The sequence below is a fragment of the Eretmochelys imbricata genome, chromosome 6 (genome assembly GCF_965152235.1).
Source record: "Eretmochelys imbricata isolate rEreImb1 chromosome 6, rEreImb1.hap1, whole genome shotgun sequence".
NCBI classification, from domain to species: domain Eukaryota; kingdom Metazoa; phylum Chordata; order Testudines; family Cheloniidae; genus Eretmochelys; species Eretmochelys imbricata.
In genome coordinates, this window is record NC_135577.1 from 99,554,375 (window position 1) to 99,569,587 (window position 15,213).

The following is a 15,213-nucleotide window of genomic DNA, read 5'->3' on the forward strand; positions in this document are numbered from 1 at the left end:
TTTTACATTGTTTTATTTTTGAGTGCAGTTATTTTTTTGTACCTAATTCTATATTTATAAGTTCAACTTTCAAGATAAAGAGATTGCACTACAATACTTGTAAGAGGTGAATTGAAAAATATTATTTCTTCTGGTTTTTTTACAATGCAAATATTTGTAATCAAAAATAAATATGAAGGGAGCACTGTAGACTTTGTATTCTGTGTTATAATTGAAATCAATATATTTGAAAATGTGGAAAACATCCAAAAATATTTAATAAATGGTATTCTGTTATTGTGTAACTGCAATTAATCGCCACCACTTTCCTAACTTATGGAACTGTCCCATAGGTACAGTAGCATTTATCAAGGGCTGATCTCACTTAGTTTGTTTTGCTTCCTGGGAGTGAGTGATGGCATTCGCACCACAGCAGATTTGTTGTCAAATTCAGCGGCTTGGCCTTGGCACATATTTTCCAGTGTGGATAATAGGTTATAACATGTGCGCTAGACAAATACTAGCAGTGAGGAGTAAAAAAGTAGACAAAGGCCAGGTCATAGACAAACATGTTAAAATCTCTTGCAAAAGAGATACAAAGAACAATGAGACAATCCAGTGAAACAGTTGCCAAAAGTTGTGATTTTAAATCTCTTATTGTTCACTGTGTATCAATACATTTTTTTCATCAAACCACCATGAAAAATTCAAATACTACCCAATGTGTATAGTCTGTTTTGGTTTTTGCCATTTCATTGAGATTTTTACAAAATAAAGGTTTAAAGGTCCTATTAAACTGAACTCTGTAATGTATCTCTCTCTTTCTCACTAACCCTCTTAATTTCTCTCTCTCAGTTATTGGTCTTACAATTCAGCACTTTATTCACATATAATGTTGTGAACCTCTATTTTCTGTCATTTACTTCAGGCAACTCTTTATTATTTAAAGCATTTGAGGGCACAGTTTGTAATCTGTGCAACTTTGATGGTATGCAAATTGCTTCCATCGAAGAAAATGGTAACACACCATTGATTTGATCAGGAGCTGGACTGAGCCCTAAAGTAATATTGTCATGTATTTGCATATTTCTGCTTGAAGCTAGCACAGCTGGACACTTCATCAGTATAGTACATCCCACACACTGGCTAAAATAAACACACATAAACTTCCTCAGATTCACAGTGAATCAAGAGCTGCCTCTCTGCATGTGATTTCACATATCTTTCATCTTCAGCAGAGTCCCAAAGGAGCTAACTTCAGCACTCAGGGATGGCACTGTGTGGATTTGTAACATTGTCTGGGGGACTTTCAGTCCAAATGCCAATTAATGGATTACTCTCATTTACATGTGGCAAAAATAATGATAATATTCTTCATTTAACTGGAATCCCTGATTAACTCACTATATAACTATGGACAATCCAACTGTTCTCCATGTCTCCTAGGCTAAGAGCCCCAGTGTCACTTTTGATTCCTATTTCCCCCTTTTCCCTAGTATCTAGTCTATGACTAAGTCCTATTTTTCCTTTTAATACCATTAATCCTTTCCTCACTATCCCCATTGTGAAAATGGACCCTGACCAAGCCTTGGTCACCTCTCTACTTCATTACTGTCATCTTCTCCTCTCTGGTCAGCCCATTACTTCTTCCTCCAGCCCTATCCTAAAAGTTGCTCAGACTGTTATCTTCCTCTCCTGCTGATCCAATCTCATCAGCCTCTCTTTCAACTCCTTTTTTGGCTTCCTGTTTGTTACCACATCACACTCAAGCTCCTCATCTGTAAGACCCTATGTAATCTTGCCTCCACATGTATCACTGCTGTCCCTTCCTCATTCTCCCTCATTTGCTTCCTAAATATCTTCTAATCCCATCACTTTACTGCTCCTTTCATCTTCTCTCCTCACTACTGCTTTTGCACCTTTGCTCACAAAGTCCTCTGTATTTGCAATAGCCTCCTCCCTGTGTAACTGTCTCCTCCTTCAGCTCCCTCCATAAAATGCACGTCTTCCAGGAATTCTGCAATCCACATTGATCAGGTATAATATAGTGTCGGGTTATCTGCTGTGATTACAATCACCACAAATAAATTAGGGGCGGGGAGGGAAGGCAAATATTTGTAATGCAAATACTAAACTATATATGTGCCACTGTCCTCTTCTGGTTAGATCCAAAACTGTTCAACTTGGTGTCATGGGTTCAGTTCTGTGATGCTAACAACAATTCTCCCTTAGCTCAGGCACTAGGATCATGAATTTCTAGAGCAGGCGGATCTGAGTCTGTGACTCTAAGCACTCCTGTGTTCACACACTATTGCAATATGCCTTGTGAGGTATAATTTAAAAACTAATAACTCACTTCTCACGAAAGCTCATGCTCAAATAAATTGGTTAGTCTCTAAGGTGCCACAAGTACTCCTTTTCTTTTTGTGAATACAGACTAACACGGCTGTTACTCTGAAACCTGTCACTGATCAATATTATTCTTGTGTGATGTATGTACATGTTACATGGTAAGAGTTATGGATATATGCTAAAATTATCACTAAAGAGTGTTTAAACCAGGTATGTTGGGGGAGTTGGTAAACAGGTCTGCCCTAAACAAAGAAATGTATATTTGATTCCCTGACCAGCTTGGTCTTCAGGCAAAGTCAATGAAGGTCCATCTTTTTACATATTAGGTAAACAAAGCTATTAAGCTAACAAGTGGAGGAAGAAAAAGCATGGTGCTTCCTTCTCCACCAGACTCCATGTTGCCTTCCTCACAGCTTGGATAAACTTTACTTTGAGGGGTAACCCTCAAAAGAATCCATTGCAAAGGTTTACTGGTCTATAAAGGGAGAGGGACTGAACCTCAAGTGATAAGCAATTGAATCAATGGTATACAATATTACTGTATCAGAAAAGTGTATTGAGTGAGGTCTTTTCTGGAAACTAAGTAATTAATATCACTGTGAAATGTATGTATTAACACTATATGAGGAAATATGAATACTTAATGATATTATGCTTTAAAGTTTGTTGTCAAACAGGAAGAAACAGGTTCCCTCCCAGACAGAGGAGAGAAGGCAGCTACTTACATGTTCCCTGTGTAAATTAAGCAGGGTGGAATCAAAACAATGGAGGCCTCATTTACATATATGGGATGAGAAGCCCACAGGAAGGAGAAAAAACAGCTTGAGGTCATCGTGCCTCTTGAAACAAAGTCATTGAACTTTGGAAGATATAAGCAAAGACAGAAGCCATCTTTGGCATCTATCACTAGACAGACACAGGGGAACAGAGCTCTTGTGGGCTGAGAAGGATGGGTCCTTCAGACAAAGGGGTTGAAGTCTCTGGAAACTGAACGTAGGTGAGAAACCATCTTGAACAAAGCCTGCACTTCGCTAGATTAACTTTTAGACCTATTAAATGTGTGTTTTCACTTTATTCCTTTCACCTGGTGTCACATAACTTACATCCTATTGTGAATAAACTTTTTATTTTTACTATAAACCAGCTCAGTGCTGTGTTTAAATGGAAGGGTAAGTTAATAAATTGTGATGTGTTTTTATGTCTTCAGTAGAACAAACAAGCCAGTCCAGAGAAGGCTAAAGACATTGGAGAGCACTTGATTTGGGGGAAATTTGAGACTGTGAGTGTGTTGGGGTCACCTTGATGGTTGTAACCCAGGCTGGTGGAAGCTGCTGTGGGGCTGCAGACAGGCTGCTGAACCAGGGCTGCCTAGCACACAGACACTTCAGGGTGTGACCTGTATACTTGTAGGCTGGTTGTGAGTGTCCCAGCCTGGGTGCTCCAGCAGCAAAGTATTGTAAGGCACCCTGGGTTGCAGGGCAAGAAGAGACACAATCCCTTACTGGTCCGGATTGTACCCTGAACCCATAAGAGCTCTAGCCCTACTAGCACCATGATATTCGGAATGGCCAGGATATATAGCACCGTAACAATAGGGAAGCCGTAAGCGGCCATGCGCTTATTATATCTAACTATCTGTCTAGAATCTCTGCTTAGCCATCTACAAATGGGAACCTGGTGCCTGAGTTCAGGTGGCTTAGGTGTCTGTCTTGCTCCACACAAAACCCTGAAGGAGGAGGTATCCACCTTATAACTTTTAGCCCATGGCTAGAGCATTCACCTGGGATGTGGTAGACCCACGTTCAATAATGATAGAGTAATTGGATTAAGGAGACTTGAGCCAGGGGCTCCCTCCTCCCTGGTGGGTGCCCCAACCCTATACTTCAGTCATTTTCTCTCTTGCCCAATGGTCCAGTCCCTCTGTTCCAATCACTTTCATTATGTAATACAAAGTGGAACGGCTCCAACAGGAGAGACAGAGATCCCCACATCTGAATATCCCATAGCTCAGTGGTTAGAGAACATATCTGAAAGGATTTGAACAGGGGTCCCCCACCTTTCTCCCCATCTGGCAGGGGAGCAATTGTATGTGGGTCTCCCACATCCCAGGGGAGTGTTCTCACCACTGAGCTAAAAGTTATAAATGGGCACCACTTCCTCCTCCGGCCAGATTTTGAATGATCCAGCAGGCAGCCCCTGAACACACCTACCTGATTAGACCCTGCACACTATTTAGGTGGAGGAATGCCTATCTTCACCCAGTTTATTAATCGCTTTGAGACTTAGGCCGCCTAAAGTGAGGCAGCAGTGCGCATGCCCAGAGGCAGGAACTTAGGCACCCAAGGAAACTTTACCCTGAAAACTTAGGTGCAAAGTGAGTTGAGGTGCCTACAAGGTCCAGCAGGAGTTTTATGGACACAGTGGAGCCAAAACTGGGACTTAGCTGCCTGAATACCTCTGTGGATCTGGGCCTATGTGACTAACTGGAAGTCCCGCAGTAAGTCACTGGCAGAATCAAGGAGTCCTTGCTCCCAGTCACTGCTCTAATCTCTACAGAACTCTCTCAGCTTCTTGATTTATTACTGAGTTGTAGTCTCCCAAATACATGAATTACTCTTACACAAAAATTGCCTTTGTGAGAGAACCCAAGAAGTTACACTATAGCTTCAGTGGATCCAGAGTGTCAAAAAGTTGCTTTGGAACTGCACATATAACCTGAGTTTCAAAGGGCTTTTACAATCCCAGTCATTTGAATGTATATTATAGTTTTATTATATTTCATTTGTGAAAAGGAAGCTGGGCAGTCTTATGACTGCACTATGTGCTACCAGGTCCAACGTGAAGATTGAGCTTGGCCTTCTGACTACAAGGAGCATCACAAAGGAAACACATTCTTCCCCTGGAGGGGACAGAGCACCTTGCATCAGGCATCAGCAATTCAGGGATGTGTTTGGTGGGTTTTGGAAGGAGTCACATCCAGCCCCCTTCAGTCTGAAGGACATTCCCCTTAGAATGTGAGGAAAAGGAGGGATCCTCTGTGCTCAGAGGAAAATTACTTTGGAGCATTAAAATCAATACCTGAAAGGGGCACTGTCAAGTCAAATTTGGTGCCAGTTTTATATTTGGTTAACAAAACTATCTTTTACCAGACCTAAAATCAATACAAATGTTCCTATGGAAATATTTTTTCAGTTACTCCAATAGAATCTGTTGTTTTAACCAGACCAAATATTACCTTTCAGTGTCTGTTAATTATTAATAATAATTTTGTCAAGGTAGTACCCAATGGGATCAGAGATCTGTTGTGTTGCTCTTTATAAAAATGTATATGAAAATAACAGTCCCTTGTTTAAATTGGAGTTTACAATCTAATTTAAACAAGGTACAACAAGTACATGTAACAAACAGGATGAATGGAGGAGGGAGGATGAGAATCACAATTATAAGGATAAGTATCTGCAAAAGCTAGCTAGACGTACAACTTGATGGTCTAAGACATTTACATGTGTGTGGTGTGAGACCAATCACCTGACTTGCCACTATCAGTAATAGGTAACAGATGCTTTACAAATCCAAGATAAGGGATTTTTTAAAAAATATGTGAAGCCAAATAGTGAGAAGAGCCAAGTTTATGCTGAAGTCAGTGGCCAAATTCTCACTCACATTAAGGGCCAGATCCTGCAGTGCCTACCTGTTTTTATTCATTCTTCGCATGATTTATGTTTCCTAATTTTATAGTAAGAACACCCATAGTGGGTCAGACCAATGGTCCATCTAGCCCAGTATCCTGTCTTCTGCCACTGGCCAGATGCTTTAGAGGAAATGAACAGAACAGGGCAATTATCGAGTGATCCATCCCCTGTTGTCCAATCCCAGCATCTGGTAGTCCAAGATTTAAGGAAACCCTGGGCATGGGGTTGGGTCTCTGACCATCTTTGTTAATCACCATTGACGGATCTATCCTCCATGAATTTATCTGATTCTTTTTGGAACTCTGTCATACTTTTGGCCTCCACAACATCCCCTCACAAGAAGTTCCACAGGTTGATTGTGCATTGTGTGTTTTGTTTTAAACCTGCTGCCTATTAATACAACAGTATTATTATATTTAGTGTTGTATTATCTATCTATTTTCTAATGGTTCCTAACATTCTGTTAGCTTTTTTGACTGCTGCTGCACGTTGAGCAGATGTTTTCAGTGAACTATCCACAATGACCTCAAGATCTTTCTTGAGTGGTAACAGCTAATTTAAACCCCATCATTTTGTAAGCATCGTTGGGATTATGTTTTCCAGTGTGCATTACTTTGCATTTATCAACACTGAATTTCATCGGCCATTTTGTTGCCTAGTCACCCAGTTCTGAGAGATCCTTTTGTAGCTCTTCGCAGTCTGACTGGGACTTAACTACCTTGAGTAGTTTTGTATCATCTGCCAAGTTTGCCACCTCAGTGTTTACCCCTTTTTCCAGATGATTTATGAATAAGTTGAACAGCACTGGTCCCAGTACAGACCCCTGGAAGACTCCACTATTTACTTCTCCCTATTGTAAATTCTAATAATTTATTCCTACCCTTTGCTTACTATCTTTTAACCAGTTACTGATCCATGAGAAGACCTTCCCTCTTATTCCATGACTGCTTGCTTTGCTTAAGAACATTTGGTGAAGGACCTGTCAAAGGCTTTCTGAAAGTCCAAGTACACTATATTCACTGGATCACTCTTGTCCACGTTTGTTGACCCCCTCAAAGAATTCTAAGATTTCCCTTTACAAAAGCCATGTTGACTCTTCCCCAGCAAATAGTGTTCATGTAGGTATCTGATATGTTCATTAATGTGAATTTCAAGGCTCACTAAAAGGGCCAGCATATCTAAATCCTGGAATGGTGGACGGAGTTCCTCAAAGCAATAAAAGGGCCATTCCCAGAACTTAAGTGATTACAGGGGCCAAAGTGTGAAAAACCAGGCAGAGGCGTGAAGGTCACAGGGTCAGAATGAGGGATCCAGAGGGGGAGAGGAGCACCAGAACAACAGCTTATACTCTGTTTATCCACGGAACAGGTGCAGCCTGGGCAGGGACAGCAAAAATATCCCTCTCCGTACTACCATTATGTGGCAACCCTCCCCTGAAGGTATCACCTGGCGGAGCAAATGTCTGATTTAGTTTCCATGATCCATTCCTTCCTTGGCGTTACGGCTGGAAACTGAACAGCCGCCCATTTGCTGTCTGCTAAACACCTGCTTTCTCTTCTATTACTTTCCACCTGTATACACTGTATATACCCTTTCAGAAAGTCTTTTCATGGTACATTGGTTTGTGGCTGGGGGTGTTTGTTGTGTGGATTGAGAACACCAATTTCATATAAGCCCCCAAAAAAGCCATTAGATGGTAATTTATTTACCTATCTAAATATTTACAGTGCAACCAGTGCTGTGGTATCTGAGCACTAATTCATTTAAGTGATTAATATCTTGACGTGGATTCAAACTAGCATCCTCACCAATCCCCTGATTCATGCAGTCCTCCATTACAAGATCTTTGGCCTTTGGAAGATATATGTCATTTCTGGAAAACATCATCTGGGATCATTTGTTACAAAATTATCTTGGGAATAACTGTATGTTTCTAAATATAATGCTCATCACTTGCATTACAGCATGTTACATCTTCCAATTGCTGGCTTGCTAGCAAAGAAACATAAATGGGTGTACTTCAGATATTATAAATCTATAAAGGTACTTATGTGCCTAACTGCCACTTTTGGCATCTAAATTCAACATTTAGGTACCACTGAGATCCTCAGAATCCCTTCTTAGCTGCCACCTAATGCTGTGGGTGTCTAAATTCCCACGGTGCGTCAGTTTCTGTAGGTAGGCATGTGTGAAACTGCTTAAATCCTGATGCTGCCAAGTTGCTTGGCGCCTGGTCTCACAACTAAACCCTGGTGGGAATCTCAGTCTAGACATTCCCCCACACACACACTCCACCCGCTGACCACATCTGTGGGGCCCAATCCGGTAGGTGTTCTCTGAGCATGCCAACTGCATCAGGCCTCACACAAAAGATGACAGTGGGCAAACAGATCAGGAATAATAGCCTAGAGGTCATGTATTCACCTGGGATGTTGGAGATCTATTTCACGTCCGTCTGTCCCCCCGCCTGATTGGAGCAGAGTCTTGAAACCAGTGTCCCCATCTCTAATGTGATTGCCCAGCCCCCTCACTATTAAGTATTCTGAGGTGGGTCTCTCAGTCTCTCCTATTGAAATGGTTCCACTTCAGATTACTAATTAAATATTCATTGAGCTAGCAAGAGATTGGGCACTCACCTGGAATGTGGGAGACTCAAGTTCAAGCCCCTGCTCCAAATGAAGCTGAGCAGGGATTTGAAAGCAAAGCTGTCATATCCCAGGTGAACTACCTGGCCACTGGGCTGTTGGCTGTAATAGGTGGTCACTCTCTGATTTCTAATGAGAAAGGATAGACCTGGCTTTGTCACTTAACTCCAGGACAGGGTTCAAAGCTGTGAATGCTGAGTGGAGATAGGTGCCTAAACTACTCTCCTTGCCATCTCCATTGGCTAACTTAGGCTCCTGGCTTTGGGAAATCCCATTCTCAACATCTAACCTGCTTCATGCATCGTACGGGAGCCTGGGCACCCAGCTCAAGGCTGAGGATTTCACTGAGCAGCGGGCACCTACAAGTTAGGTGTTGTGATGCCTACATCGCTTTGTGGATCTAGCCCCAAGTGAGTACAATATTCTGGCTAAATTCATGCTGGACAAACTGCGGTCCCTATGGGTTATGTGCCTGACAACCAGAACAAGATATATTGAACTGACATGCATTTAAATGCAGCTAGATATATGAAGCTATGTACTGATTGAACACCAATCACCTGTTTTAATAGTTAAGATCTCTTAATCCCTTTCACAGCCTTCTTACCGACAGATTTTCACATGTGGATCTTTAAAGTATGTCTACACTACATCTGGGAATGTGCTTCCCAATGTGAGTAGACAGACGTGCTAGCTCTGATGGAGCTAAAGTGATAAAAATAGGATTGTGGCTGCGGGGACATCTCAAGCTAGCCACCTGAGTATGTACCCGTAGTTAGCCAGAATTACTGCCCATGCTGCCACAGCCATACTGCTATTTTTAGTGTCTTAGCTCAAGCGAAGTCATGTCTGTCTACCCAAGCTGGGAAGCACATACCCTAAAAAGTGCTATCTTTAACTCCACAAACATTATGGTATTCAAAGACTTGCCATCCTTTGGCATATATATGGATGCAGATGACCAAATGGACAGCATCTATCTGTGACTGGGTGGGTGTGGTGATATCTTTTATTGGGCCAACTTCTGTTGGTGAGAGAGACAAGCTTTTGAGTTTACACAAAGCTCTTCTTCAGGTCTGGGAAAGGTACTCAGTATCACAGCTAAATACAAGTTCAAACAGATAGTCTAGTCTAGTAGTTTAGCACATCTGTTTGATCTTGTATTTAGCGGTGACACTCTGAGTACCTTTCCCAGACCCGAAGAACTCTGTGTGGCTCGAAAGCGTGTCTCTCTCTGACCAACAGAAGCTGGTCCAATGAAAGATATCACCTCCCCCACCTTGTCTCTCTAATATCCTGGGACCGACACAGCTACAACAACACTGCATACAGCCTCTGTGACTGTAAGTCTAATTAATTGTTAGGGCACCTAGAGCTTTTGTGCGGGCAGTTTTTATTTTATCTTCTTTACAAAATTGAACCCTATGGACTCAGACCTGCGTCCCTTATTCACATGATTAGTTCTTCGATGGGACTATTCAACAGAGTGCATGTTATGGGAGTACTCATGTAAAGGTTACAGGATTGGACCCAAGATGTTTTTCCCTACTAATTTTATCCTTCACAGGGCTAACATTTATCTGTTTCCTGTGGTTGTCATAAAACTGTAAATTAACATGCCTCTTTTTGCTTACTTCCTTGTTATACATCAGCATCCTTGATGCCTGACTGATGTCTGTACAGTTGTGGGAAATAATAGGCCCAGTCCTGCAGTCCTTACTAGGGTTCAACTCAGGAGGGAAGAAACACACCATCTGTGCTGGCTGGTTTTCACTGGGGTTTGAATGCACGTGGTGAGTTGTGACCAACCACTTGTTGCAGGGACCCACACCCCCATTGCTGACTGCCAGATAATGGAGCTGTATACAGGGTGTCGTCATAATAGCACCATTCCACAATTCCATGTGTGATTTTTTGTTGATTTTTTTTTCAAATTTTTGCTGCAATTTCCAGTAAGATAAAATTCAAAAAAAGAGACAGCAGCAAATAAATAATAAGCAAAGATGCTGTTACACTCATTCTACAAGTGCTTACACTGCTGAATTCTGCTTTTCAGAACACCTGATGCCTTATAAACACAGGCTATTATTGAGATAAAATATTTTAAGAGATACTGATGCTCACATTCCTGTTGTGAACCACAGGGTGGGTTTTTATGTGTCTATTTCAGCTTTCACCATATTAAGCAGGTAGCAGTGCTTAAACTAAAGCTTAATGTTCTGTTATTCAGACACTACCTCACTTTTCAGCCTGAGGATATTGATCTCATTTTGGTCGGTCTGAACTAGGAGAAATGTTTTAAATGTCCCATTTTGTAGCTAAACAGGGTGGGGTAGCAGAGAATCAAAACCAGACCCGCAGAAGAAAGACCAATAATCCAAGTCTATGCCATCCTTTCTTTCATAGTTCCTCTGGGCGCTATTAAACAGCTGCTGACTGCAAACCTGGACATATGGCTTCAACTTGTTCAGATCCTCTACTGATCGTTTATAGAGAGATTGCACGTCAGTATGTTAATCATCAGGACCCTTTCAGTTACTTAGCCAATAGATCGTAACTAACCGCCTCGGGCGCTGCAAGTATTTAAAAGAAACACACACACACACAACTTGGATCGTTTTACAGCAAACCACCGCACTGGCGTAGACATATTCCCCTCCACCCACCACACCAACACGCTGAAAAACTAAGTGTAGAGTTAATCAATCTACCAGCTTCTGCTGATCGATTGTTAATAGGATGGAGTCAGGCGTAGAAAGGTCCCTTTGGGTTCCATTATTTAACATGCCTTTCCTGCTGCCCACTCTGTAGGACATATTGCAGTAGCCTTTTACCCCCAGCTGCCTGCCAAGAGACATTTACCGCCGAGGACACCAGAGCCATACAGTCACCTCTGTGTCCACCCCTACACCACCCATGTGCAATGACCACCAGAAACAACAAAGGAACCAGGCATAAAATAAAACAATCAATGCACCAATGCGGTGAACCCAGCCATCCCAGACAAGTTTGCAATGGAAATACTAAAATACTGAGGGGAGGGGGAGAGGGGGGAGAGGTCAAATCGGGAAAAAACGGTTTGTCTCGCCTCTCCTTCCCCCAGATCCTAGTAACATTTCCGAGCTTCAAGCCACCGGTAAGACTAAATGAGACAGACTGAGCCGTGCACATGGGGAGCAGGCTGTAAAGAAGCATCTACTCCAATTCCGAGCCAAACACTTTCCTCCCATCGCCACGCAGGAGGAATCATAATACCAGCACGAATAATAAAGTCAGGAACACCAACCTTGAGGATCCCAGTTCACCTGTTTCCTTGGAGTCTCGATTGGAAATTTCATCGCTTCCTTTTGCACAGGGAGGGAAAGGAATTAAATAAATTTCCCAACCTTCCTGTCTCGGTGCTGCAGTCAAACAAATTAATTTCAAATGATGGGCAGTCTGCGCCGTTTGACTGAGGGAAGCCGGTGGTTGCCAAGCAAAGAAACATACAAATACAAGAGGGAAGGTGGAAAGAGGGAATGGAGGCTTTAGGATTGGAGAGTAAAGCGGGGGAGGGGAGCACCCCGCCTGGGGAGGGGGGAAGTAAAGTGAGAGAGGGTCTGATTGAAAGAGGAAACACAGGGGCTGCACTGAGATGGGGCGTCAGAGGCGAGGTGTTGTTCGCTCCCGCGCGGGGTTCCTCAGCAGCGGGCTCGCCCAGTCCATTTGCAGCTGATCCGGCAGTGGTGGTGGGCTGCCCACTGCAGCATTACACATTTGACTGGTGCACACGTGAGTGTATCACAGGCTAGCGAGACGCAGACCTGAGGGTGCCAAGGGAAAACAGCCAGCCTTGTTCCCTCCTAGCTACTGCGGCTGGCGAGAAGGAAGCACTCACACACTCACACACACACACACACACACACACCGCCCCCACTCCCTCCAACCTCAGCACCGCCAAGAACCAGCCCAGCTCTGCGCCAGGCACCAGCAGCAAACAGAGCAGGCATCCGGCTGAGGTTGGACGCCGCAGCGGCGTGGCCCGTGGGAGGGTGGGGGAGACCATCCCCTGTCAATGCCGCCAGCCGCGGCTCGCCGTGTGGCCAAGGCGAGGCAGCCAGGAGGAGGAGGAGGAGGAGGAGGAGGCGAGCCCTACGGCTTTGGTGGGAAGCCCGGGGAGCCCCGTCTCTGCCCCGGCGCGGGGCAGCGGCTCGGTGAGTGCGAACGGGAGCCAGCAAGGCAAAGAGAAACCGACTCCCTTTGTGAGGAGAGCCCAGGAGCGCCGGTCGCCGGGGGCTGCGGGAGGGCTCTCGGCGGATACTTACTGGAGTCTTTCCCTGGAGGAGGCGGCGGCTGCCGTGGGTTGTTCGCTGGAGTTTGCAGCCGGAGACACGCTTGACTAGCTACTCGCAGCAGCAGCACCTGGCAGGAGCGAGGGCAGCGCTGGGAGTCCTTGCCGCAAACGGGTGGGATGCTTGATCGTGCATCCTCCAGCCCTGTGTGCTAGGTGGGAGCCGCACAGCCGGGGCAACAAGACAGGGCACACTCCATCCAGGAGCCTTCCCCTCTCCGTCCGCCCCCCTTTTAAGATACCTACAAAGCGCTGGCACCGGACAAACCCGAGCCAGGCGGTGGGGTTCAGCTGGCTCTTGGGGAGCCCTGCGGGAGGGGGAGGGGAGCAGAACTCGATGTTCCTTTGCCCTTCGGCGCCCTGAGGGGCCCCGGGGATTCTTGGGCTGCATTTTCCTTCGCAGTTACTAGACACCTGCTGTTCGCGTGCTAATTCTGCATCCTTCCTCCTCTCTCCCTGCTCCAGGTAACAAGCCTTTGACATCCAGCCAAAGATAGATGGGCCCCACTCCACTCCAGGAAGGAGCGGCTGGATCTTGAGCTAAAGTCACAATATTCGTGTTAGACTCTCCCACAGAGGGGTTGAAAACGACCGGAGTCCCCAGATGCGCGAGGTTAACCCTGCGCTGTCCCCTTTCTTTGACAGTGGAGACCAACCCTTTGTTGGCAGGGAACAGTCATGCTCTGAAAAGAAATGGGGGTGAATAGGGAGGGGACCAGCTGGCTTCCTGAAGCCTTCAAACTTCCAGGGCGTGGGTGTCAGCAATCTAGATCTGCATGGTAGATTTCAATCATTAGGAGCCTGACTCTGTCAGGGCCTGGATCAGAACCCCCACTCCCTCCATCAGGGCTACAGGAACAATTTGTATAGTGGGGGTACTGAGAGCTATTGAACCAAACTGTAAACTCTAAACCCTGATGATGGAAACCACTTCAAGCCAGGGGATCTGGCAGCACCCCTAGTTCCTGCACCCTTCTTTCCTGCACCTATGCCCTCCATTGTCAGGAGAGAGGTTCCCATTTCAAACCTGAGCCAAGCTGGAAATTGTTCATTTTGCCCCATCTCTGTTGTTGAACAATCCCCTCTGCGGCTGCCCTGCTGAAGCTGCCCTGGCTACTGTGCCCCGGGATTAAACCTGGGTAAGTGGTAACATGAAATCCCTGTTGTAGAAAACCAGTGTGGCGGCCCAACTTTCTCCTCCTACAAACTGTGGTTCTGGCTAGTAACAGAACCTGAATTTTGTTTTTTTAAATTAATTTCAGAAACATTTGTAAATACCCCAATCTTTGTCCAGCGCTGAACAAGAAGAAAGGAAAACCAATAGTGTGGCACCTCTTTAAGTGCATTTTGTTTGTTTGGAGGGGAGTCCCTAACATGAGACTTAGTTTTAAGAAACTAGTTTAAAGTAGCGCAGCAAGTTTTCAAGGAGTTAGGCCATTGACTTCCTTCCTTTTCCCTAATCTCAACTCCCCTGCAGTTTGTGGTGTGTTGAACAGGAGAAGAGGAGGTTGCTGTGAGGGAAGACATGGAGGGAATGATAATGAGCCAGACTTGAATTTAACATGAGTGTAGTGATGACACCAGAAGCAGGAAGTATTTCACGGGAAAGCGAATCCCGCTGCATTCTGAAGAGGCTTTGGGATTCCTGTTGACATTACTTCAGCAAACTGAATGGAAACAAAACTCAGATTAGGTTTTACATCTGTGCTGTACAATTACTTTACAATGACTTTGATCATGAATAAGAAACCTTTGATGATTCAGGTATGTCTTTGCTTAGGCAAGCTGTTGAGAAGAATTCCAAACCCAGTGTCCACACATCACTAAAGGACTAATGATGCCATGCAAGAGTTTTAAATGAACTTGTGTGCTGTTACCTTTTACTCCCTAGCACTCATGAAAGATGCCATCTTGACACCCCTGGAGATTAAAGCCTTTATTTCTCCCACAGAACAGTTACAGCATGGATAGCAACCCAGCAAGCTTCACCCCCACACCTGTGAACTAGAAGTACCACCTTTAGTTATCTCAGTCTCCATAGCCCCTTTACTACTTCACCTTTCTGCTATGACTGCCAGCAGTTGCTGTGGTGGATTCTGTGCTGTGGACATCTGTCCTCTGAGAACTGGACTGAGATCACCAAACTCATTTTACAGAGGCTACTGGAAAGCCAACAGCTTTCAATTGCTGCCAGCCAGGGCTGGATTTAAATCTG

The 15,213-nt window shown here is 44.5% G+C and overlaps 1 protein-coding gene across 1 annotated transcript in view; it reads right to left on the reverse strand.

Moving 5' to 3' along the window:
* KCNK10 (potassium two pore domain channel subfamily K member 10) overlaps positions 1–12,084 on the reverse strand; it is a 96,373-nt gene extending 84,289 nt beyond the window's left edge. The window contains exon 1 of the mRNA XM_077820393.1: positions 11,955–12,084. Within this exon, the coding sequence (XP_077676519.1) occupies positions 11,955–12,006 (52 nt within the window). The 5' untranslated portion in view covers positions 12,007–12,084. The remainder of the gene's footprint in view (positions 1–11,954) is intronic.
* Positions 12,085–15,213: the final 3,129 nt, after the last annotated feature.